The sequence below is a fragment of the Cibotium barometz genome, chromosome 36, assembly GCF_041138505.1.
Source record: "Cibotium barometz isolate CiBa-2024 chromosome 36, ASM4113850v1, whole genome shotgun sequence".
In the NCBI taxonomy this organism is placed as follows: domain Eukaryota; kingdom Viridiplantae; phylum Streptophyta; class Polypodiopsida; order Cyatheales; family Cibotiaceae; genus Cibotium; species Cibotium barometz.
The window spans coordinates 44,457,633-44,481,293 of record NC_141081.1 but is presented as its reverse complement, the minus strand read 5'-3'; the positions used below and the strand labels follow the sequence as shown (position 1 = coordinate 44,481,293).

The 23,661-nt window shown below is 37.5% G+C and overlaps 1 protein-coding gene across 1 annotated transcript; it reads right to left on the bottom strand.

The window, feature by feature from the left end:
* Nucleotides 1-7,928: 7,928 nt before the first annotated feature.
* LOC147617932 (uncharacterized) lies at nucleotides 7,929-8,835 on the bottom strand. The gene has a single exon (XM_086775605.1). It carries the CDS (start codon nucleotides 8,762-8,764, stop codon nucleotides 8,165-8,167), a length of 600 nt encoding a protein of 199 aa, XP_086631731.1. The 5' UTR covers nucleotides 8,765-8,835; the 3' UTR covers nucleotides 7,929-8,164.
* Nucleotides 8,836-23,661: the final 14,826 nt, after the last annotated feature.

The window sequence follows — 23,661 nt, the reverse complement described above, 5'->3', positions numbered from 1 at the left end:
AACATTTGAATCATAGCCAAATTTTTTTGAATAATAAATATATATTACGCGTGCTAAAATGTTCTATACCCAAAAAAATCATGGATATTTTTTAATTATTTTTTACATGTGTTGAAATGTGCTTTATAAAAAAATCATGGTTATTATAAAAATTGGAGATTCCTTTATGAACATTTCTCGAAAAGTTATTTTGAAAATATCAAGTTTTTCTTAGCTCTACATTCACTTTTCCTTCTCTCTCTCTCTCTCTCTCTAAAATAAACAAACCAAAAAATTGATGATACATTACCTTATCTCTCAATGTAGATAAAATAGATAGTGCTTGCATACATAGACCAATGGTTAAAGATGTGTGCATGATCATGGGTCCTAGAGAAATAGGGATCATGAGAGATGTCTAAGACAGACAAAAGACATCTAAAAATGATATAAATAAACATAAAAGTGAAAATTCACGCTTAACCACATCAATCCAATACTCATATATACACGTAATAATGAATACACTTATAATATTTGTGTGGTTTCATATTTACAATCCTTGTATGATGTCTATAAAATTTAGCTTTAACCATGTCAATATATATATGACTCTTATATACACATAAAAATGAATACATTTATAATACTTGTGTGGTTGTATACATTTATAATACTTGTCTCGTTGTATATATTTGTAACCAAATAAACCAAAAGACAATATTATAAGACCATATTTTTTAGCTTGATGCATGTGAAAATTTTCTTTATATTCCATTTGTTTAATCCCCCTTTGTTTTCCAAGTCTAAAGACTCTCCTAATGTTATATTTACTACGAATATTTTTGGGTGTTCATACACCATCGACAAAGCCTTTATTCTTTCTCATACCATAGAATTATTACCATAGAATTAATAAAGCATCCCAGGGTATTGCTTCTCATGGTGCATGCATTAGGCACATGCTTCAAATATCTTTACTTGTGCACATGGATAACAATATATCACACACATACTAAATACCTAGGGTAAAAACCTCGTCTCCAGTAGCCCATAGACCCCCATTGAGTGTACTTGCACATCAGGATGATCCATGCATTATAATCCATAAGGCTAGGTGTGCTTATATTACACAGCCATATGTATTAGACACTTTGAAATTGTTAGGGAGGAGTCGCCAACATTTATGGATCCCAAAATTCTCATTTTTAACATTTTTGGTTCCATATCATGTTCATATTGTCATAACTTGAATCGTCATATCATGTTCAAATCATCATAACTTGAATCGTCTGGGTGTGGATCATCATAACTTGAATCGTCTGGGTGTGGATCATCATAACTTGAATCGTCTGGGTGTGGATCATCATAACTTGAATCGTCTGGGTGTGGATCATCGCATGGTCGGATTGCCAATCTACCACATTAGCATTGCACTTTTTTATAAAATCCAAAAACCGGATTTAGAAACTTGTTCACCTCAATGATCCAAGTTCAGATTGTACCTCCATGCTCAATAAGTGAAAGTGCACCTTGCATCATGCATACATCAATTTTGTAACACAATGATCTGCATACGGTCAATGCAAATTTGCATCATCTAGGGTTGAGATTGCTCCACCCCTGTCCAAGGTAATTGCATCTAGGGTTAAGATCACTCCCTTGCCTAAGGTAATTCCACTCTTGCCCAACCAACAATTGATGCATAAATTTTTGGCATAGCTTCCATGGTTAGTTACCAAGGGTTAGCGTGAAGAGTGTACCTTGCATGTAGAAATTTTGTCATAGCCCCCATGGTTAGCATGGTGGAAGAGTGTGCAACATGCCTAGGTAGATCTAAGATATGTATGCTTGAAGGCATCCCATAGAATTGACTCCAGGTCAGCCTCATAGCAAGAACTCATAGGTATGCTCCATAGAATTGACACGAGGTCAGCCTCACATAGTAGGAACTCTACCAAAATTTTCCTAGAAGGCCTACATGCCTAAATGCCTACAATTTCAAAATTGTTGTTGCCAAGTGCTTTACCTCTGGCAGTGAGAATGCATGCTGATAGTTAAGGGTTACATTTCCTAAAGGCACATAGACCATTCTATTAAAGGGTTGCCATAGCAAACAAATAGACACTAGTACCCAAGTTCATTAAACACACTACACAATCATGTCTATGGGAGGGAGCACTACGCTAGGTCCCAAAAAACTGGCAAGTCCAAGACCCCAATGACCAACCCCTACATTCTATATAAGATTACCATAAACACGATGTGGTACTTCCAAATAGAAGAGATAGAGTAGGTGGGGGACATGCTTAAATACTATGTTAAAGATGGCCGTACAGACAAGCATTACTATGCAATGGTCCCATGGTGCTGGATGATGAAGAAGCTAGCTGATTGCTTCAAAAGGTGGGCTTATTATATTTTTTTAGATTATAGCCTTGAGGGATGGACTATCTTTATTTCTTCCTGGCCATGGATTCATTTATATGATAGGACAACCAAAGCTTTCTAGGTTGATCCAATCTAGGAAAAAGGTGGAAAACTTGTCATACTTGAGGTAACCATGGAGGCCATATAGAATGGACTGTATAAGAGTGGGCCATGCATGGGTGAAAGCACAATGCCTTGGAGAGCCAAAAGGGTAACCATGTTTAGATCATGAGGGATGACATCTTGGAGATTGGGTGTAGGAAAGGTCAGGGGATGAAGAAGAGAAAGGGAACGAAAGAAGGTGGCTCAGGATCATCGCACACATGCTCAAAGACCCCAGACCAAGAGCAGTAAGGTATTTTTGAAGGTTTCTCCCAAGCTAGTGAGGAGTCAAGTTGGGTTGTTTTCTCTGTGTAGCGCAATTGTTTTTTGCTCTGGTAAGCCTCCATCTCTAAAGCCAATGTTGCTAGATGGTTTCAAGATGATGTTTTCCACGGTAGAGTTATCTCCCAAGTTTTCTACTTAGGTAAGGGATTCTTAATATCCTTTTCACTAAGGCACAAGCCATCTCTGAGCTATTTGCATGATCCCCTCTGTTTATGGATCATAGGCTGATGTATGCAATACTGTTTGTGTATTTCCTTGAATATTTCAATAGAAACCCCTAAAATTGTTGAGGTGGATTTTGGTGAGTTAGGTAAACTGGAACTGAATATGGAATTTGGGCCTTTTCCTGGAGCTTGTTTCAGATGTGTTGGGTTTGGGCATATAGCAAGGAATTATGTAAATGGGTGTCATGTCAAACCAGAGAGTGAAACCAAAGAGAAGGAAGAGGTGGGGGTAGATAATACGATTAACAAAAAGGAGGCATGCAATAAGAATGGAGAAGAAAATAAAGGAAAAGGGATTCTAATTAATGAAGGGGAATCGTTAGGAGATAGAGGATGGAAAAAGGTAAAAGGGAAGACTAGTTTAAGACAAGGAGGAAGCTAGAAAAAGGTAAAAGGGAAGACTAGTTTAAGACAAGATAAGGAGGAAGCTAGAAAAACTGTCAATAGAGGTGGGGCTTGGGTTAAACAAGGAAGCAAATCATTAGATAGTTTAATTCCTCTAGTGTATTCGAATCCTTTTAACCCATTTGGAGATGAGGACAATTTAACCCATTGGGGCTTGGGCTAAACAAGGAAGTAAATCATCATAGACACAGTTTAAGTCCTCTGGTGTATTCGAATCCTTTTAACCCATTGGGAGAGGAGGACAGTGGGACCTCTTCTGTTCAAAAAATTATTTGGTAAGTGGATGAAGCTTGGAAATAAATTCAGAAGAAGGAGGGGGATCATGGGGGGAGTGGGGAGGAGGTAGAAATGGTACCTGAAACTGCTTTAACATGAGTGAGGCATTAAAAATTAATGGGTGCACACAGAATTTCAAGGGAATCAAAGATAAAAAGAAAAATGGTGCTTTTTGGGGTCTAGTCAAAGAGTGGGGTCTAGTCAAAGAGTGGGGTCTGTCCATTTTGTCTATTCAAGAGCATAATTTATGCGGGTCTAAAATTTTGAGGAAAGATAAATTAAGGATTGGGTAGTGATGTATGGGGGTGTGAATGGAGGGTATAGTGGAGTTATGATTGTTGTTAAAAGTGGTTTGAAACCTAACATCATAGCTAATCATCCTAATGGCAAAATTTTGGTTGTGGAAATTCTTCTAGAAGGAGAGAGAGTTTGGGTAATAAATGTATATGAGGCTCATAATCATAAAGTTTCCTACTAGGAAACTAAGGGTAAAATCTAGGTGTCCCCTTTGGGGTTGAGGTGGCCAACAAGCAATTAACTGATTGGGCATTAGATAAATTCTATTTGAAATTTAAAAAATAGGAAGGTATCAGAGTTCCATTCCATGATAGGGTGGTTATATGTAACACAGTGATGAATGCCTATATTATGTTTTTATACCCAGTGTTGGATTTTGGAAAAAGTCAAAGCAGAGGATTGTAAGAATTGTAAGAGACTTTGTTTGGAGAAATGTTGGTTCTAACAAAAAGGCTTTAGCTTGGCTTGCTTGGGATAGACTTAGCCTATCTAGATGTGAAGGAGGCCTTGGCATTCTTCATCTCCCCTCTCACATAGTTGCCAGGTTGGCACTCCTTTTACCCAAGTGCCTTCAGTAGAAGGAGATTTGGGCAAGGATACTAAAAGAGTTTGTGGATTGTTCAACTACTTGTTTTGAAGGCAATATGGGAAATTTAAATTCCTACAAATCTTAGGTTTTTCTTTGGAGAGTGTGCATGGGAGCCTTTCTCAATGGCTCTAAGCTGATACAAAGGAATTTTACCATTGGATGTTGTCCTGGATGTAGAACTGCATTGGAAGATGGAAAGCATGCATTTTGGGATTGTCTTGCCATTAGGGGTACTTGGACCAAGATTGGAAAATGGGTTCATAATAACTTAGGGGTATAAGGTCATTGGGGGGACTGGTTATTTAGGAATATGGATAGACAATGTTGGACATGTTGATCTCATATTTAACATAATCAAGTTTTGTTTCTTGTGGGAGATTTAGAACTCCAGGAATAGTATTGTTTTTCAAAAGGCTTGTGATATAGGAATTGATGTAACTGGGTTGATGCATAAGTGTATATGATACAGGTCATTGGGGGGACTATTTATTAGGAATATGGATAGACAGTGTTGGTCATGTTGATCTCATCTTTAACATAATTAGGTTTTGTTGCTTGTGGGAGATCTGGAACTGTAGGAATAGTATTGTTTTTCAAAAGGCTTGTGATACAGGAATTGATGTAACTGGGTTGATGCATAAGTGTATATGTATGTGTTGGTCTATATGTGTGATTAACAAATTTAATATGTTGGAGCTGGCTTAGATGATTCAGGCCCTGCAAACAACCATCACTTAATATTTGCCTTTGGGAGAGACCTTCATGCATAGTGGGCTTTGCCTAATTGTTTGGTGTATTTACTTTCAGGGTATCTCAAAGTTGAAGTTAGAACCTAAACCAATCAAGTTTGGGCCAAAAAAAAAGAGATGGTACAAGAAGGTGAAGCAGATAAATTACACTTTTGTTGCATTTATTGAGAATCCAACTGGCACCAGACTCACAATTAAAATCCGGTCCAAGAAAGGTGATGTGTTGGAAAAGTAGGCAGCCAGAGGATACACTACTAAGTCTATGGTTGAAGCATGTATTCAACTTGGGTATCAGATATCTTGGGAGAAATATTCCTTTGTATTTGAAGATGATAGATGGGATCTAATTTGAGGATGATAGATGGGATCTGACGAGATCTGATTTGCAACTTTATTAATAGAGTTTAAATGATAAATTATTTGTTGTATTGATAAGATGTAATGCTTTTTGATTAACACACACACACACACACACACACACACATTGGTCCCAAAAATAGAAATAAAGCTCATAGAATGAATATACAAATAATTTATTACCCTAACCAGGATGCGTGAGTGCCATTGGCACAAGGCAAGGCAAGGCCTAAAAAGGGGCAAAGGCAAAGGCTTCTATAATGTGCACACAAGTCGAGCCCCACAAGCCAGTATAAGAATGAGCTTGGCTCATGCACTATAATAAATTTGAACCTTAGCTCTAAAGTTGAGGAGTGCACATGTGGGGATGAGAATGCCACACTACCAGGTGGGTCGTCTTGTCAGCTTAGGCTATGTTGCTAATTTCTAAGCCTTTAAGTTTTTACTTTTGATTTTGAGTTATTAGGACAACTTAATTTTGAAGGCCTTAAAAAATTTTAGGTCTTGAATTTCTTGCTTTGAAGACCAAATCTTTAACTTGAGTTTATTTTGCATGCTAATTTATTTGTATGAAGGTCCAATAGCCAACTAAAGTCTTGGTGACAACACTCACATCACTTATCCACCATGGACAAGTGTGAAGGCATCCATAAGCAAGTTTTAATCCATCCCCAAAACTTGTATGCCCAATCTTGTGCTCATCGAGAACCCACCAATGTATCAGAGTCCCATAACAACCTAGTTTAACTCAGCGAATACTATGAAGAGATAGAGCATGGGTGTTTAGAGTTATGTAACACCAAAAGCTAGGATGTAAGGGGAGAAAGAGGTGGATGCATCTTTGCAACAAGAGTTAAGCAAGTACTTTCTTCACCGCCATCACTTTCAACAATGCTACAAGGAACTACAGGGGAAATTTAAGTCAGTTCTATAGAGGCATGCCCTTAATGACTAGCTATGCTAATAGTCTGCCCTTGTAAAGGTTGCCATCACCACCGCCATCAATGTTGTATAGGGTGTCACCCTTGGTGGCTTCATGGGCATGTTGAGATATCAAGCTTAACTAGTGTTGTGGACATTAATAAACTGCTTGGGTGATGGATTCCACACTTATGCCACTGGCATGGTTAGTGAGATTATGGATTATATGCTGCCAATGGGTACTCCAAATTGGTTGTGCGACAACCATTTTGGAGTGCTAGAGTTATGGCATAGTTATAATGCCAGCTCATGTAGTCAGGTTCACACTATGGACCGCGACCATTGTATGTTATAGTAGGAGAGTACTTTCCTTTATAGTATGTACTCTTATCTCTTTATGTTATAGTAGGAGAGTACTTGCCCTTATAGTATATACTCTTATCTCTTTATGTTAATGGTTGTAGAGAAGAGAAGAAGATAGAAGAAAATTAAGCCCCATCCATCTCTCTCATGTGTCTTGATCTCGTCTTGCTTTCTCTCTCTTGTGTGTGTGCGTGTGTGTGTGTGTGTGCGTATGCATGCAATTGCAAGGAACTTAAGCTCTCCCTCTTCCTTGCATTCTCTTTATGGTATTTTTTCTTTTTGCAACACCATTCTACTATTGTAGAGTGTATTGCATGTAAAATGTCTCTTGATTCCCTGATTTCTCAAGAAAGCACTGAACTCATTAGAGAAATACTCTCCTTCACCATTTGATCTCAAGAATTTTATTTGCATGCCTTTTTCCTTCTCAACCAAATTCTTTAAATTTCTGAAAGTGAGCAAACACCTCACTTTTCTCCTTAATGAAATAAGCCCACACTTTCCTAGTGTGATCATCATCAATGAATGTAGCATAATACGTGTAGTCTGCAATTGTTATAGTCTTAGTCATAGTCCCCATACATCCAAATGTATAACATCCAATGGCCTTACACTGACATGTTTTTAATGTAGGAAAACATGTTTGGCGGCCTGCTTGTTACCAAGTTGGCATGCTTAACATACTTTATGCATACCATCAACCTTAAACTTCGAAAAACATACAACAATATTTTGGGCCTACATAGACTTTAGTCGACTATATATTCACATGACTAATGTGCTTGTGCCATATGTCGCCAACCAAACTACTCTGTCAAGACTCCAGGTAGAGCTGACATTGAGATACCGAACAGATGGCCCTTCCTTCATGGATGTTCAACATGTTGAAAAGCTTACCACAAAACACTACTACAATGCAAAAAGATTAAAAAGACAGTTTTTGCAGCTTCATGGCAGATAATACTCATCATAATTTGACAGCCAAAAATGCTCATAAGAAAAAGCTTCAATGAGATTATAGCATGGGAAGATGTTTTCATAATTTTCAACATGCTTTTGATGCTGCCACAAATAATATTTTACCGAGGACTGGGGACCAAAGACATTAAGACATCCCAGTATGTACAACTTGCAGAGTAAGACTCCTACATACAGGCAAGATCTTTGAGAGCTTTGAAGCAAAACCTTTACTCATTCCTCCAAGCATACAGTAAGAGGGGAAAACCTAGAGGTCCTTGGTGTGGCTCCTTGTTTTTGAAACTCTTACTGTTGGGCCAGTGCAGCACAGAGGCGCATGAACCTTCCTGGTACAAATACTTCTTACTATCTGCATTTTTGAGACTGTTAGAGGCAGTCTCCTGGTCTTGTAAAAGGGTCGCTGATGATACCCCAAGTTGTCTCAGCCATGGCTTCTCGATGGCTTTGCATGTCTGGAACATGAAAACGGCATGCCCACTGCCATCACTAGAGTTGAATAGCCAGTTATAGACATCCCAGAAAACCACTATGGGGAGGCCATCTATGAGTATAGTTTGGTTGCCACGGAACTTCCACATCAAACGCTTTACCTGGACCACAACCTGCTTGTCAACACGTACCGACAGACGTGGCTCCTTTTCAGTACCCGTATGGCATTCTATGACAATATCATGTGTGCTGCCACTCTCAAAGAACTGTGCCCTAGTGGTATAGAGTTGCTTTCCACTAACATGCTCTCTTCTGGATAACAGTGTTGCCTGGACTGCAGTCTGTTCAACATGCAGCTTCTTGAGGGCTTCTCTCTGCATATCACCCAATAAGAGGACCACATTTTGATCGCATGTGATGGCAACAAAGTAACCCTCATGTGGCTCCGGACCAGAGCTTCCAGAAAAGCCACGGTTTCATATCTACATTACATGTGTTGCATCTTTCAAGCTTGGGTATTTATGATGTTCATCTTCTGAGCTATTTATGATGTACATCTTCTCCAAGCCTTCTTAGGCATTTGTCCTAAAATCTGTCATACTACCAGACAACCAATACATCGCCTTTTGGCTTTTTCATGCCATGCTTTATATGCATGCACTTGCTAAGGAGTCAAATTTTCTTCAATAATCTCTAGCTCCTTTTCATTACCTATGAAGAACTCCCAGTATCCTTTTCTTAAAACGAAATTGGTCATCATGAACTTCCATGCCTAGAAGTTATTCTTGTCTAGCTTCTCACTCACAATCTGTGATCGATTATCAAACATCTTTACTTTCAGTAACTTACCAATAGTGCTTACAAAAAAGCTTCTACACTTGCGGCAAATCTGCAACCTTCTACAGCGGTACTATAAACCTATCATAATGCCAATATATGTGAAGAACTAGTCACATACACACATTCACAAAAATAAATTATACACTCATTATCATTAGAGATTACATTTGGAGAAATATTTGGAGATACCCAATGGAGTTTCAAGAAGAGAATCTTGTATTTAGAGATTTGAAGCTGCCCAACGGAAGCTAAAAATGAATATTTTTCTAGCAATGTAGAGTTTTTGGAGGATGGTACCATCATCAAAGAAGCTGTCAAGAAGATATTACATCAAGAAGGTTGGTTTTGTGATTTTGCCTCAAGTGTTTTGGTGTTGAGCATACATGGACGCATGTTGTAAGAAGGGTTGCTATAGTAACGGGACACATGGATCTCGTGATTCTTTGCACTTGGGTAAAGAGCATGTAGGACGCATATTGTAAGAAGGGTTGCTATAGTAACAAGACACGTGGATCTCGTGATTCTTTGCACTTGGGTAAAGAGCATGTAGGAGACGCAAAGCTTGTCTAAGAAGGGGAAAGTGGTCGTGGGCTTGGAAGAAGTCCACGATGAGCACGTCAAAAGGGGAAATGGTCAAGACTTGCATGATGGAAGATGAGAAACATTTACATGGAAGAAATAGAAGGTCTTTATGATGCTTCTACAGCTATGGCTTTAAGAGAGGAGTTTCCAACAACACCTTTAAAGATTTTGCTTGCAACGACAAGGATAGAAGCATGTATAAATGGAGTGCTTAACGGGAGCTCATGCCAATGGCAATGAAAACCTCAAGGAGGAGGTTTTTTGGTTGAGGCAAAGAGGAGTAGTATCATGGAGCAAAAGGGGGTTGCATATTGGAATCTTGGAGAAGAAGATGATGACCATAACGACAAGGACTACGACATACAAGCAAACATGGAGATAGTGCTATAGTAAAAGAGTAGCATAGCTGGTGGTTGGATGAAGAAGATAACGGTGGGTGAGAGGCTGTGTAGGCGGAGAAGGAAAGGGGCATGTAAGAGACAACCACAAGTACAACATGAGGTTGCACTAGGAGTTGTTGAAGGCAAATATAGATCTGGTGGTCTTAGGATATGGGAGCACTTTCAAGAAGCCATGGAAATAAGAGTTGCACCTAGTATAATTGATCGTAGTAACAAGAGGTGCTCATTTTTGCTACAAGAAAAAGAAGTAGGTGTGAAAGTAGCCTTGTGTTACAGCAATCAGATCTCTCATAAAAGACGGCATGGAGAGCCACATCAGCAACACAGGGTAGAGGAGGTACATATCTAACAAAGAAAAGAGAGAGGAGAGACACACACTCTTCCAAGGATAAGACATTAAAAGTGATTGGTTCCACATTATGGATTTGAGATAACAATGTAAAGCCCCCAAATCTTTAAAATGGGTGGTGTAAAAGGGCCCAAATTTTAGCCCTTCTTCACATGTAACTCATGAAAATGCTTGTGGTAGTTACATTGGCATGAAGCTATTCAACCGAGACATACATGGTGGTCATCAAGAACCATAATAACATTTGGGATCTTTAACATGCAGAGGTGTATAATTTTATCTCTCCTTAGCCCTGAAAAATTGGGTGGATATATCGATTTCATGAAAGTCATGGATTTTGACCATATTAGATGGGTACCTTGCCCTTGACTTCATGCACAAAAAGGATTGTATTTTCTCATCCGGTCCCTTGCCCAAGCCCGTGGGTGCTCAAAACAATTATAACGTGGTGTGCGTTGAGTTGTGCCTGCACGGGCATTGCACTTTATGGGTTGGTTCCTTTTCTCGGGCACATGGGTGTCCAAAAAGCATGGGTTGGTTCCTTTTCTCGGGCACATGGGTGTCCAAAAAGCACATGGGTTCCTTTTCCTCCGGGCACAAAAAGCACTTGGGTGTCTCCATCCAAGCAAAATGGTACTTAAAATGGACTTGAGGTGTCTAGGTTGGCTAGAAACATGCACACACACTTGTTAAACACTCCAATTTGCATTGAGGGGTTGGCAATGCCAAATTGTTGAGGTTGAGAGGTGAGTTGGTGAAATTGGTTGGAGAGAGATGGTTAGTTCACACATCTAATTTTACATTGAGGAGGGGTGTTAAAATGTGTAATGTAAAATAAAGTTTGGGTTATTTGGTTGAGTGTGTAAATGCACCCTAGCGGTGAAAGATATTATCTTAAGAGTTGAGGAAAGACAAGAATGCCATATGAGATATTGTGTGAATAGTGAAAGCCATAAGATATTATCTTAAGAGTTGTGAAAAGATAAGAATGGAGTAAGAATGCCAGATGAGATATTATGTGAATGGTGAAAGCCATATAAAAGAATGTGGAAAAGGGATTGCCACATGGCATGATGATGCGTAAAGGAGATAGGGATAGAGGCTATCTATTGAAGCATTTCATTGTATGGTTCATAACATATTGCAATAGAGATTGATTGAGTACATGCTACTTTGTGTCTCTCTCTCATCATGGGGTTTTTAGTGTGATATTATCCACCCTAACTATTCTTAATTATGTGCACCACCATGATTAATCCCAAGCTTTAGCATTCTTAACAATTAGTCTCATAAGGTCCATAAATAGGGGGTTTTCTAGAAGTCTCTACATGGAGTGACGTGTCCCCTTTATTATGAGTGAACCCCTCGATAAGCCAAGATAACAAAGAATCATTTTGGTGGGGCTGTAATCCTTAATCCACTTCTCCTTTTGAAATCCCCTTTATTATGAGTGAACCCCTCGGTAAGCCAAGATAACAAAGAATCATTTTGGTGGGGCTGTAATCCTTAATCCACTTCTCCTTTTGAAATCCCACAATAGATTCATAGAAGTGGACTTTAGAGTACCTAAAGAGCACACAAAGAGAGCCAAATGCTGAGGTAGTAGTAGTAAAAAACTTTTAGAACATGTCTACATGGAAGTTAAAAATATCTTAACACTAGGGGGATAATACCTCAGTGCTAGGACTACTCCTCACACGGATTATCTATGCTAGCCATGAAGCCATTCCATGAAGAGGCCACCCGAGACCAAGCATCCACACAAACTCTTAAGAAGCCAAATAGAAAAGAGGAAAACTCACTATGACCCACTCTGCTATACCCAAAGAAACACCCCCAAGGAAACCAAGAGTGGAAGAGACCCCATAGACTAACACAGATGGGCTCATTGGATCCAAGATCTGAAAGAAAAGGTTAGTGTTGAGGGGAGTAGACCTAGTCATGGTCTTTGAATCAAATATTGACTTAGAGAGAACCCTTTCTCAGGGGCCACTGCAAAAGGGGAAGGGCAAGGAGAAAGCATAAATAGAGAAAGTGGTTAAGGTTGGTAGCAATAGCCAATATGAGAAAATAGAAAGAAATGCCAAGGGGCACAATTCATATGCCTATAAGGTCTGACCCATTACATCCAATGCCTCTAGTTACACAAATGGTGGGATGATTATCCCCAAAATGGATAGCCAAGGATGCATGTTCCAAATAAATTGCCAAATATGGATAGCCAAGGATGCATGTGCTAGCAAGGTGGCTTATAAGAGCCAATGGGGTGGCTAATTGCCTAAGGACAACTAGACATCCAGAAAAGGTGTATCAAGTTGATCGAACATTATACTATAGACTTATCTCAAATGCATGCCATACATGCCCAAATAGTTGCAAAGAATGCCCATTAAGTGCCATATTATAAAAGAAAGTCAATCAACTGCATTACTGCATGGTCATGTAGCCAATGTCTACTCACTATCTATTATGCAAAACACTCTAAGATCTAAGCTCTACTTAGTATTGAACTAACTCTCTCTCTCTCTCTCTCTCTCTCACTGTATTTACTAAAGATCTACTTAGTATTGAACTAACTCTCACTCTCTCACTGTATTTACTAAAGCTCTACTTCGTATTGCACTCTCTCTCAATTTGTCTATAATCTTTTCCACGGTACATACATCTATCTAAACATGTTTGGTTTAGTTGGGCATACCTGGGGATCCCACTTTGAGTTGCATCACTTTGTTCTAATCTTCTTTTGGCATAACATACTCTTGCTTAAATGAATTAGCCTTAGTAAATTTTCTTTGTCCTACAAGGTCTTGATCCACTCCTTTCCTTCTCCATCTTTATTGCTATAACCTTTTTTTCACTTCCTTTTGTATCTTGGATGTTCATGAAGACAATCCTTGCTCTACAAACCAATGCTGCGGATAGACACACTCGCAATTAGCGAGCCATGGAATCAAATATGGATCCACATCCATAGCTGATCAACAAAGACATACCTCACAACCTTCAATAAAGGAGCTGCTAGACATACCTCACAACCTTCACTCAATAAAGGAGCTGCTAGAGCAAAAGAGCAGCAATAAAAAGAAAAGGGTTGACCTTCATAGATGGGGTCTAGAAAAAGAAAAGGAGATGCCTAAATAGAAATAACTTTAGGATAAAACAATATGATGCTCACAATTTCAAAGATGAAAACAAGACTACTGAAAGAATCAATGGAAAGATCCTATTTTCTAAGGCACAAATCTAAGGCACAAATGCCTTGCCTTTTGCTAGAAGCAACTTTGTACTGTGTATGATGTAATCTGAGCATTTTTGTTCTTGTCTTCCTCTAGCTCTCCTTTCCTTCCTCTGCTTGTCTCTTCTATTAAGCTTCTAACTTGATCTTTTGGAGCTGAGGCTTGCTCTTAAAACAATGCTTTTTTTTTCCCTCTCTCTCACACAAAGAGTGGATTGGAACATGTACTAAGTAATAATCTAATCTCTTATCTTCTATTTTATTTTCCATTCCATGATGAGATATGCCATGGACATTATTGTATCACTTTGGTCTCCTAGGCCCATTGGGTCTTTAGTAGATGCTTAATCTCTCTCTCTCTCTCTCTCTCTCTCTCTCTCCACACACACACACATACATAGAAGCAAAGAGCAAGTAGATAACTTGAGAGTACGTTTAGCACAAAGGGGAATTGTGTCCATATATAATGCCTTATATATAACTAGCCCTTATTCACACTTGGGGGCCTATAACTCTAAACCTAATTGAGAATTTACTTAACCTAAAAAATGGGGTTAGCCACCCCATAGCTAATTTAGATTCCATCCTTGTTGGTAGCTTGAAAGAACGATCATCAAAATAAGTTTATATCTATTATGGTTCCAACAAGCTAGAGCCTCTTTAATACCCATCTGAAGTAAGGAGAAGGCATGCAAAACCCAATTCTTGCATCATTGATTATGTGGGACCCTTATGCATTTTTCAAGGAAATTGTTGTTGCCCTTTATGTATTGGACTCACCTTATTTATTGGGATTTGTTGCCTTTGAGTCGAGAGGGCTAGTGGGAAAATCCAAGTGTGGAGGAGGAGAGATGTTAGTATATTTAGTGTTAGTAACATTTTTGGGAGGAGACATAGGAGTAGGGTGAGAGGGATTAGACTAGTAGTTAGAGGGTGGTTCAATCGGTATGTTAGTGGATGCATATCATCTCATTACCCCCTTCTTCTCTTTTAGGTGGTGATGGGTCACTTGGAATTAAAAAATGAATTTAGCTAAGCCCATTCTTCTTGATCTCTATAAATTGTGAATACTTTATGTGCTCTAGGGTGATTACTCCTAATTTTGGGGCTTGCTTTGCCTATTCTTTGAGCAAAATTGAGTAATTTTAGCCATTTATCTATTTGAGGAGCAAAAGTTAGCAAAATTAGTTATTTTCAGCAAAAATAGAATTTTTTAGTTTTTTCAACATTTTAGGATGCTTATCCCTTTTTTGAGGCCATTTGATTCATTTTTGAACTATTTCGATGTTGGTTTTTTCAAAAAAAATAATAAGTTATGGGAGCCCAAGAACATGTTGCTGGCTTGGCAGAAGTGAGGCACGTCTAATTTAGAGAAGAGAATTCACATTTGCGGCATAATAGAAGTAGAATAAGCAAAAAATGATTAATTTTAAGGGTGCTTGGGAATTCGAGGTGTGAAGGGGTGTAAGCATATGTGAAAGGACCCAAACTTTTTATGGGAAGGAGAGTTATTGGAGCAGTTTTTGGTGCCTCCTAGAAGGGAGATTTGGGAGTCTTCTTGCTCATCTTTTTTCTCTCCATTGGGTGTTTATGGGTAGGAGGGTTGAATGAATGCTTAATCTTTCATTAGTATCTCTCTATTTTATGCCTAATTAGCATCCCAAGTAAGGGTAATTAGTGAGTTCTCAAGAGGCTTAGTCACTAATTGAGGGAAAATTTTGGATGAAATGTGGATGAAGATTAGTGGAGAGAAGGCTTGAGAAGCAAAGCAACACATTCCTCAATTCCGTCTCATGGATTAAACAAGCTTAGGCAGTATTCTTCTTTGTGATTATGCATAAAATGATGCTAATTAGGTCATGAGAAGTTGAATATGATGGAGATTCACAGAGGTGTAATATGTTATAATTCAACAAATTCAAGTGCTATATGTGGGATGAAACATGTTTAATGATGAGATTAATCCATTTTCTTAATTGTGGTTGCAACTTAATTAACAAAGGAAGTATATTAATTATTGATCATTTTTAAAATTTTGTTCAAAAAAGATATTTTTTAAATAGAAAACACTATCCTCAAATTTTGGTAATATTTGGAACAAGTTTGCTATTTAAAGATTAATTTCCAAATTAGGTAGCAATTTTATATTTAATTAAAGAAAGCATGTTAATCAGTGAACTAGAAGACATGGAGTTGGTCAATTATGTTTCTAAGCATTTTTTATCAAATAAATTTTTTTAAAGACGTTTGATACATAAAATTAGGGATTTATGTGATTTTAAGAGGGCTGTTAATTTTTTGGAAAAAGAAAGATAAATAGAAAATGATGAAAGCTAAATATAAAAAATCAGGGCTATGTTTTTATGATATGGAATCATGTCTAGATGTAGTTTAATCACAAAAATGTTGTTTTAAATAAATGTTATTAATTTTTCTTAATAAATGTTCTATTTTTTAGAAATTTAATATTTCAAGGGAATAAGCTTAGTTTTATTATTAGAATATCCATGTTGAAGGGTCTTGGTAGAAAATGAGTGTGCCATATGGTCATAGTGTTAATTGGGTTTAAACTGCGGTATAGTGGAGGGTTAATAAAGGAAGATGGGTTACGAGTCTCAGTGTGTTATGTGAGGCTAAAATGTATATTTTGGTGAATTTTAGTGGCCTATAAAATTTGGTTTCAATATTATATGTTTTGGGGGTATTTGCTTTGGAAATTGTCATAATTGCCTAGATTTTGGACGGTTAATAATTCAAAATTTAGAAGTAACTAAATGTTGGACAGAAAAGGAAATATGTTTATTTTAGTGTATAGAACATGTTTGTGAAGTTTGAGCTTAAATTGTGAAGTTTTACTAGTAGTTTCTTTGTAAAATGCAAGCTAATTTATTGTGTAAAAGTAGAATGTGCAGCATATTTGAGTAGCACGGGGTTGTTCTCAATGCTTGAATGTTCTCATTAGTTCTACTAAGGAATATTAGTGAAAGTATAATACTTAAAGACTTTTTAGGATATATTTTAAGGTTATTTAGTAGTGGTTAATCGATGAGTAGGTGGCTATAGTGGAGGGGGAGCCCTCGATCTTAAAAGAGGAGTTGCCTTTGGATTTAATAGTGGGGAGAGTGTGAAAAGTCCTTAGAAGCTACAATCCAAAAGTGGCACTGTCCACCCTACTAATCTAAGCATTATCCTAGGAAGAAGTAAAAAGTAATTATCTAATCATCACTAAGCTTGGAAGTAATATATGGACTACATTAAAATACAAATAAGCGAGTTTAAATATAAAATGTCCTTATGGCATGGACATGGATTCTCTTTTTGTACTTGTGCTTGTTCTCTCGCCTAATGTCTTGATGGTGTGGTCATGGATTCTATTAAGCAGTTCCGTTTACTTTTGTTGTTTAGGCACTTAAATCTTAGGACTTGTGCTTTTAGCTCCAAGAATCTATTTGTTGGCAGTTCCCTTTTCTTTTGTTGTTTAGTCACCTTAAGACTTGTGCTTCTAGCTCCAAGAATATTTTCTTATAGTCACCTATTTTTCTCTCTCTCTACCTATTTTTATGTATATTTACATGGTTTCCAACTTAGTGTGTTCCAGTTTGAGTTCCTCTTCAAACTTGGCTTGGAGTTTGGGTAATTGCCTCTCTCTATCCTTTAATTTCTCTTGCAAATCTTGGATTTGTGCATTTTGAGCATCCACCTCTTTTTCTTTGGAAGAAAACTTGGCACTAATGGTATCCTCCTCTACCTCTTTGAGCTTACCTCTTAGGGCTTAGACGTTTGGCTTATGCTGTTGTCTACTCTACTACTCCTTTTTGAATCTCTAAATCATTTTATTTTAAAGTTCATTAGTATGCTTGTATATTGTTTGATTTTTTGTCATGAGGTATGCTAAAATTATATTTTAATATGTAGCCCAACTCTCATGGCTCTTGGTTACTTTGCAGATATCGTGTGTGATAAGCAAGGTTAGGCACTGCTCTATACCTTTGAGCATGGATATCAATACCCCTTGTGTGTCCTCAGCAAGAAACTTGTTAGATTGATGCATTAAGGGAGGTTGGGCATTTGCAATCCCTCATTTTTCATATTGTAGAGCTTTCTCTGGTTGGCCTCCTCCTCCTCATCTGAGCTAACTACCTTGCTTTCAAGCTTGGGCACCTCCTCCTCATCTGAGCTAACTACTTTTCTTTCAAGATTTTAAAATGTGCTTATAGTAGCATTTATAAATACCAATACATGTAGTGTTTCACACCATTTTTCCCTTAAAGTAGTTTTTAAATAGTCGACCAACTCACTTACATCCATATCCATAGTCGACCAACTCACTTACATCCATATCCATAGTCGACCAACTCACTTACATCCATATCCATGGATGTTAACACAACATTTTCATCTCCACTATTCAAGATATGTACCATATCGACTTGTGATATAGGCATTGGCATACACTGCTAGGCATCACACTAGTAATATATTACATTTTGTTTGCATTGTGGGCATAAGCATACAGATAGGCATCACACTAGTGATCTATTACATTTTGTTTGCATTATGGGCATAGACAGACAGATAGGAATCACACTAGTGATCTAGTACATTTTGTTTTCATTGTGGGCATAGGAATTGTCACACTTACTTGCACCTCATCAAATTGCAATGGCTATTGATACTTGGGCATGCATATTTGTAATAGTCTCTTGGGTTTGCTCCGAGTCCTATTGTGTAATGACTATTGATACTTGAGCATGCATTCTCTTTGGCTTTCTTTGAGTCCTATTGTGTAGTAGTCACTAGCTATGTGCTTTTAAAAATGTAATGTGTTCTAACCCTTCATCTCATCCACTATAGTCATGACTTCAATCTCAAGGTTATACATAGACAATGTGGGTGGAGATCATGGCTCTTCTAAAACATTTTCAAATACTTATTCTATCACCTCTTCTTCTGGGATTGCTTGTGGTTATGGCTTTAGCCTCATTGGAGTCTAATTTGATCTCTTTTTCTACTCTGGCTCCTCCTATAAAATGGATTGGTAAAGGAATCTCACTAATATGGTGGCTGATGAACTTGGTGTGAGGAGATAGGGATTGACTATCTAACTCAGATGGGCGTAAGGGTAGTTGTTTAGCTTTTTATAGATACAATAATCCCATATATCTTGCATGCCTAGATGTACCTTCATAGCTTATGTAGATCCACCCTATTACCCATTGGTTTTACGTGCATTATCATGGATAAGGCATTATCAACCTTTCTTGAGCACACTGGATCATTAATGTTTTCATACTCTGCCCATTTATGTTGAGCTTCCGTTTCTTTAGCATGTCATCCAAAGTCAAGTCCTTTTTATCAACCCAATGTGTCATAGATTGTGGTGGTAAATGCATTTCTCCTCTAATATCATTTCCTTTATGACCTCACTTAGATGAGTTTATCAAGGCAAGTTATCTCCTTGTCTCATGTGGTTGTAATTCTTGATAAACTCTACACATAAGCCTGGGTTAGCTATCGAGCCATACTACTTGGTAGCTTGGTCGCGGACCTCTAGGTTCACCAACAACATGCATTATTGGGAATGGTATTGAAAATGAACCTTACCTTTAGGGGTGTCCAAATCACTTTGCACAATGTAGATTGCCACCCATCTTTTTCTGGGACATGGATGCAATCTTATTTTACTTTCTCCGTCTTGGCTTGTAAGGTGTTGTGACTTATTTATTTGAGGCAATGGAGACCCATATTTAGAATATGTGTCTACTTGCTTGAGACCCATGATGTTTATACATACATAAGTGAATCAGCCCATAAACATTAGGTTTATAGGAGAAAGGCCATGTTTCTATCCTTGTATTAGTATGGCGAGGCTTGTTTGATTAGTTGCCCCATGATAGAGAACATTGTTTATATATGGTTAGAAAATTTATTAAGTACATTTTGAATCCTCACACATCTATGTATGACATGTTTATCTTCATCCAGCTCACTGTTTGTATGCCATGAAAAATCATAGTTTTTCATGGTGACAAATTTATATTCACCCATCTGAGCATGTTGTGAGTGTCCTAGTGTAGTCAAAGGCTACAAATCATACATATTTTGGACAACTATTATGTGCCATGAAAGACTAGGACATGGTTTCCACATTCATGAGAAATATTGGATTTTCATGGGTACTAATAAGCATGGCGTATTTCATCACATTGAGCACCTAGACCAAGTAGGGAGCACTAAATATCTCTTTGAACATTGTTTTTGGTGAAGTTTTATGATAGGCATGGAAAACTACTCAAGTTTTCTACGATTTCCACGATACAGATTCATGATGTTTTTGGTGCATAAATGAGTTATCTTATGTTAATAATTGTAATGAAGGACTATTAGGTGCTTGAAAGTAAAACATTTATGGTTTTGATGACGTGAAAAAACCTCTAGTTTTTAAAGGTCAAGAGTGATCAAAACATGAAATTTTCCATTGTGCAAACACCCGCGGATCATAATACTAACAAAACAAGGACCTTAGCTATTTCAACATTTCGGGTTCGGCATGAAAAACCAAAGTATTTCCATGTGTGCCATGCGCATGGAAAACTTGGAGTTTTTCATGCCATGCACATGAAAAACTTGGAGTTTTTGTTAAGATTTTGATCGTATATTGGTCAATTATTGGATGGTTTAATTAAATTATTATGCATTTAATTTATATATTAGACCATGTTGAGAAAAAATAGTGGGACATGAAAAACTTGATTGGTTTTTTCACGATGAAGCATGCTAGCGCTCTTTTTTCAATTTCTTTGAGGAGAAGAGGTTTAAAAAGGTTATTTGAGACATCATATTCAGAAAATGAGGAAGACTATGCATATTGTTATGATTTATCAAGATGGGTTTCTTAGAGGCATAAAGTAAAGAAGTATGTAATGTAGTCAAAGGACATAATGAAAATGTATAATGCAAAAAACATCAAAAAAAGAAAGACCTTCCTTTATAAACAACATGCAACATGACATTCATTTCACCACTTTTTGAGTAGTGTCCTAGTTTGTTCATGGGAACTTTTGGCTATCCTTTTGTCTTTGGTATGGAGGGAGGGTTCTCAATATGGCATAGCTCATCCTCCTCCTCTTTAGATTCACGTGTGTGGGATCTTAGGTTCCCTGTCATACAATTGGGACTTGCATCTCTGAGGACAAGAAGGCTATGTAAGGCCTACTAGTATTCACACCTGGAGGTGAGCTTGGACCTATCAACGTGTCACTAATCTTCCCTAGCAAGTGGTGCCTCTGATGGGGTCAAAGTGAGGTTGCCACACTCACCACCTTTGATAAAATAATGTGGTGACTATGATAAACCATGGAAGGCCAACTTTTAGCTCCCACCAAGTCCTCCTACATCTAACAACATAGGATCTAGTTGGATTGATTCTAAAGGTAGAGGCTTTAATACCATATCTTTTTATGGTCTTTTAAGAATGGTTACAATTTCAGTTAAGGCCTTTTAAGAATGGTTACAATTTTGGTCAGAGTCCTTTTAAGAATGGCTATAATTTCGGTCAAGGCCTTTGGGCAGGCACTGAGATTCCTTCATTAGTTCTATGATTTGGCTTTGGAATGGGGTTAGAGATATGTTGAGGTAGGGTTAGTGTTTTGTAACTGATCACTTGCTCTCAAGGGCGTGCTTAAATTCAACATGCACCTTCCTTACAAGCTCTTGGGCTTGTTTTATTAGCATTTCATTATCTCTTTCTCCAACATAGGGTTGGGGTACTCTTTTAGTTTCTTTTAGTTAGCTTCTTTTCTCTAGGTAGAGCAGATTTGAGCAAGAGGTCACTCATTGTCCCATGAGGGAGATAGCTTGGGAGTTCTCATTAGAACCACTTTCAATGGTCATGACATTATTTTCCTTAAGAATTTGATCATGTGTTGCGATTTTGCATGATTTTTGATGTTTTGTTCTTTTGGACCTCTAGTTTTGGTCCTTTAGCCTTTTCAAGGGCTACTATAGGCGGCTTCCACCTTAAGGTTTTTAGCTACTAGCTTCTAGGTTGAACATTAGGAAAAATATGGGCTAGCTTGGTAGCTCTCATTTGAACCACTTTCAATGGTCATAACATTGTTGTCCTTAACAATGTGATCGTGTGTTGCATTTTTTGCATGATGATGTTTTCTTCCTTTGGACCTCTAGTTTTGGTCCTTTAGCCTTTTCAAGGGCTACTATAGCCTTTCAGCCTTTGGATGGCTTACACCTTAAGGTTTTTAGCTACTAGCTTCCAGGTTTAACATTAGGAAAAAATGCAGACTCAAAAAGGGGCCGTGTAAGGACCTTCTCTCTCTTCCATGAATCAAGGAAAAGTGCATAAAGGACTATAAAATATTAGCTCTCTCTCTCTCTCTCTCTCTCTCTCTCTCTCTCTCTCTCTCTCTCTCTTTTAAGATCTAAGAGATCATGTTTTGGGTATATTATAATAGATTCACCTATTTTTTAAATTCTGACCTTATCTTTGTTCAAGATTGGGACCAGATTTTGAAGATCACAAAAAGAATTTTTATTGTGACCTTATCTTTTTTCAAGATTGGGACCAAATTTTGAAAATCACAAAAAAATATTTTTTTATTTGAACTCAAAATGTGCAGCTTGGTTGATGGGACTCGCTTAATTAACCTCCCATCTCTTTTCCTTTTAAATTCCATCAAATTTGACAGATTTAAACTCTTTTTACATTTCAATATAGAAATTTCACATATCGACACAGACTTCAGATTTTAGAATTATTTTTTATCCACATGTAGATTAGGGACTAAAGAGTGTGTCTGTGCATTTTTCCTAATGTTTATTTAGCTTATAAGTGTTTTTTTTAACTTCGAGACTTCAAGACTTAGTTTGCATGTCCTTATTCAACCATTATGTTTTTAAGTCATCCATGTCTTTAAGGTTCTTTGTTTTAAGGATTTTAAGGGATTCCCCAATTTTTTCTACTTTCCCTTCTTTGGAGAGGAGAAATTTGAATCCTTGTGTATGGCCTTCAATTTGTGTAGCTTGCCTTTATTTTTTTCCTTTTCCTTGATTCCCACATTAATGGCACCGATCTTCTCAATCATGAGACCATTTTCAAAACATGATGCAGAGACCAAGACTAATGATGAAGGGTGTGTTGATTTTTTGGTGCCATTTTCTTGGAACCAAAAACTCAACTTTCCCTTCATTAATCTTTTTGTTTAGAGATATCCACTATGTTGCAACTTTAAAGGAGAAGAAAGCTATGGAGGTTTGGTTTTTCTTATGTTTTTATATCTTATGAAAGCGTGTGAAAGAGCTAAAATCAATCGAGAAATTTATCATTGGAGGTGGTTAATGGAAGCATTGAATCAAAGCATGCAAGAACATTGCACAAATGTTTACTGATCTAGATGATAAAGTCAGTATGGAAATTTTAAGATTACTCACAAAAGGCATGGTAAAGTATGCACTTCAATCCTCCAAATTTAAATCAATTTCTAAGGACATAGCTATAGCTTATTTGTAGAAGAGGTGAGCAAGTCTTTCACACCCAATGATGCTCAAGGTATTTGTGATAAAGTGGGGATTAGCTCACAATCTTATGCTATGATTTATAAGCAATTGGATAAAGGGTTTAAGATTATGTTAAAGAGAAGAATATTGTTACCTCTTCTAAAGCCATATCATGTATTATAGGCATGACATTTATTGGATGATAAGATCTTGGAGCTCACTGGTGAGCGTGTACATCTTTGTCACATACACACTTATAATATTAAGCTTGAATATAGGTATAGGGACATGGATAGGTACAAGGACAGGGATAGGCTCAAAGGCACCCTCAAAGGCAAGCTCAAAGGCACCATAAAA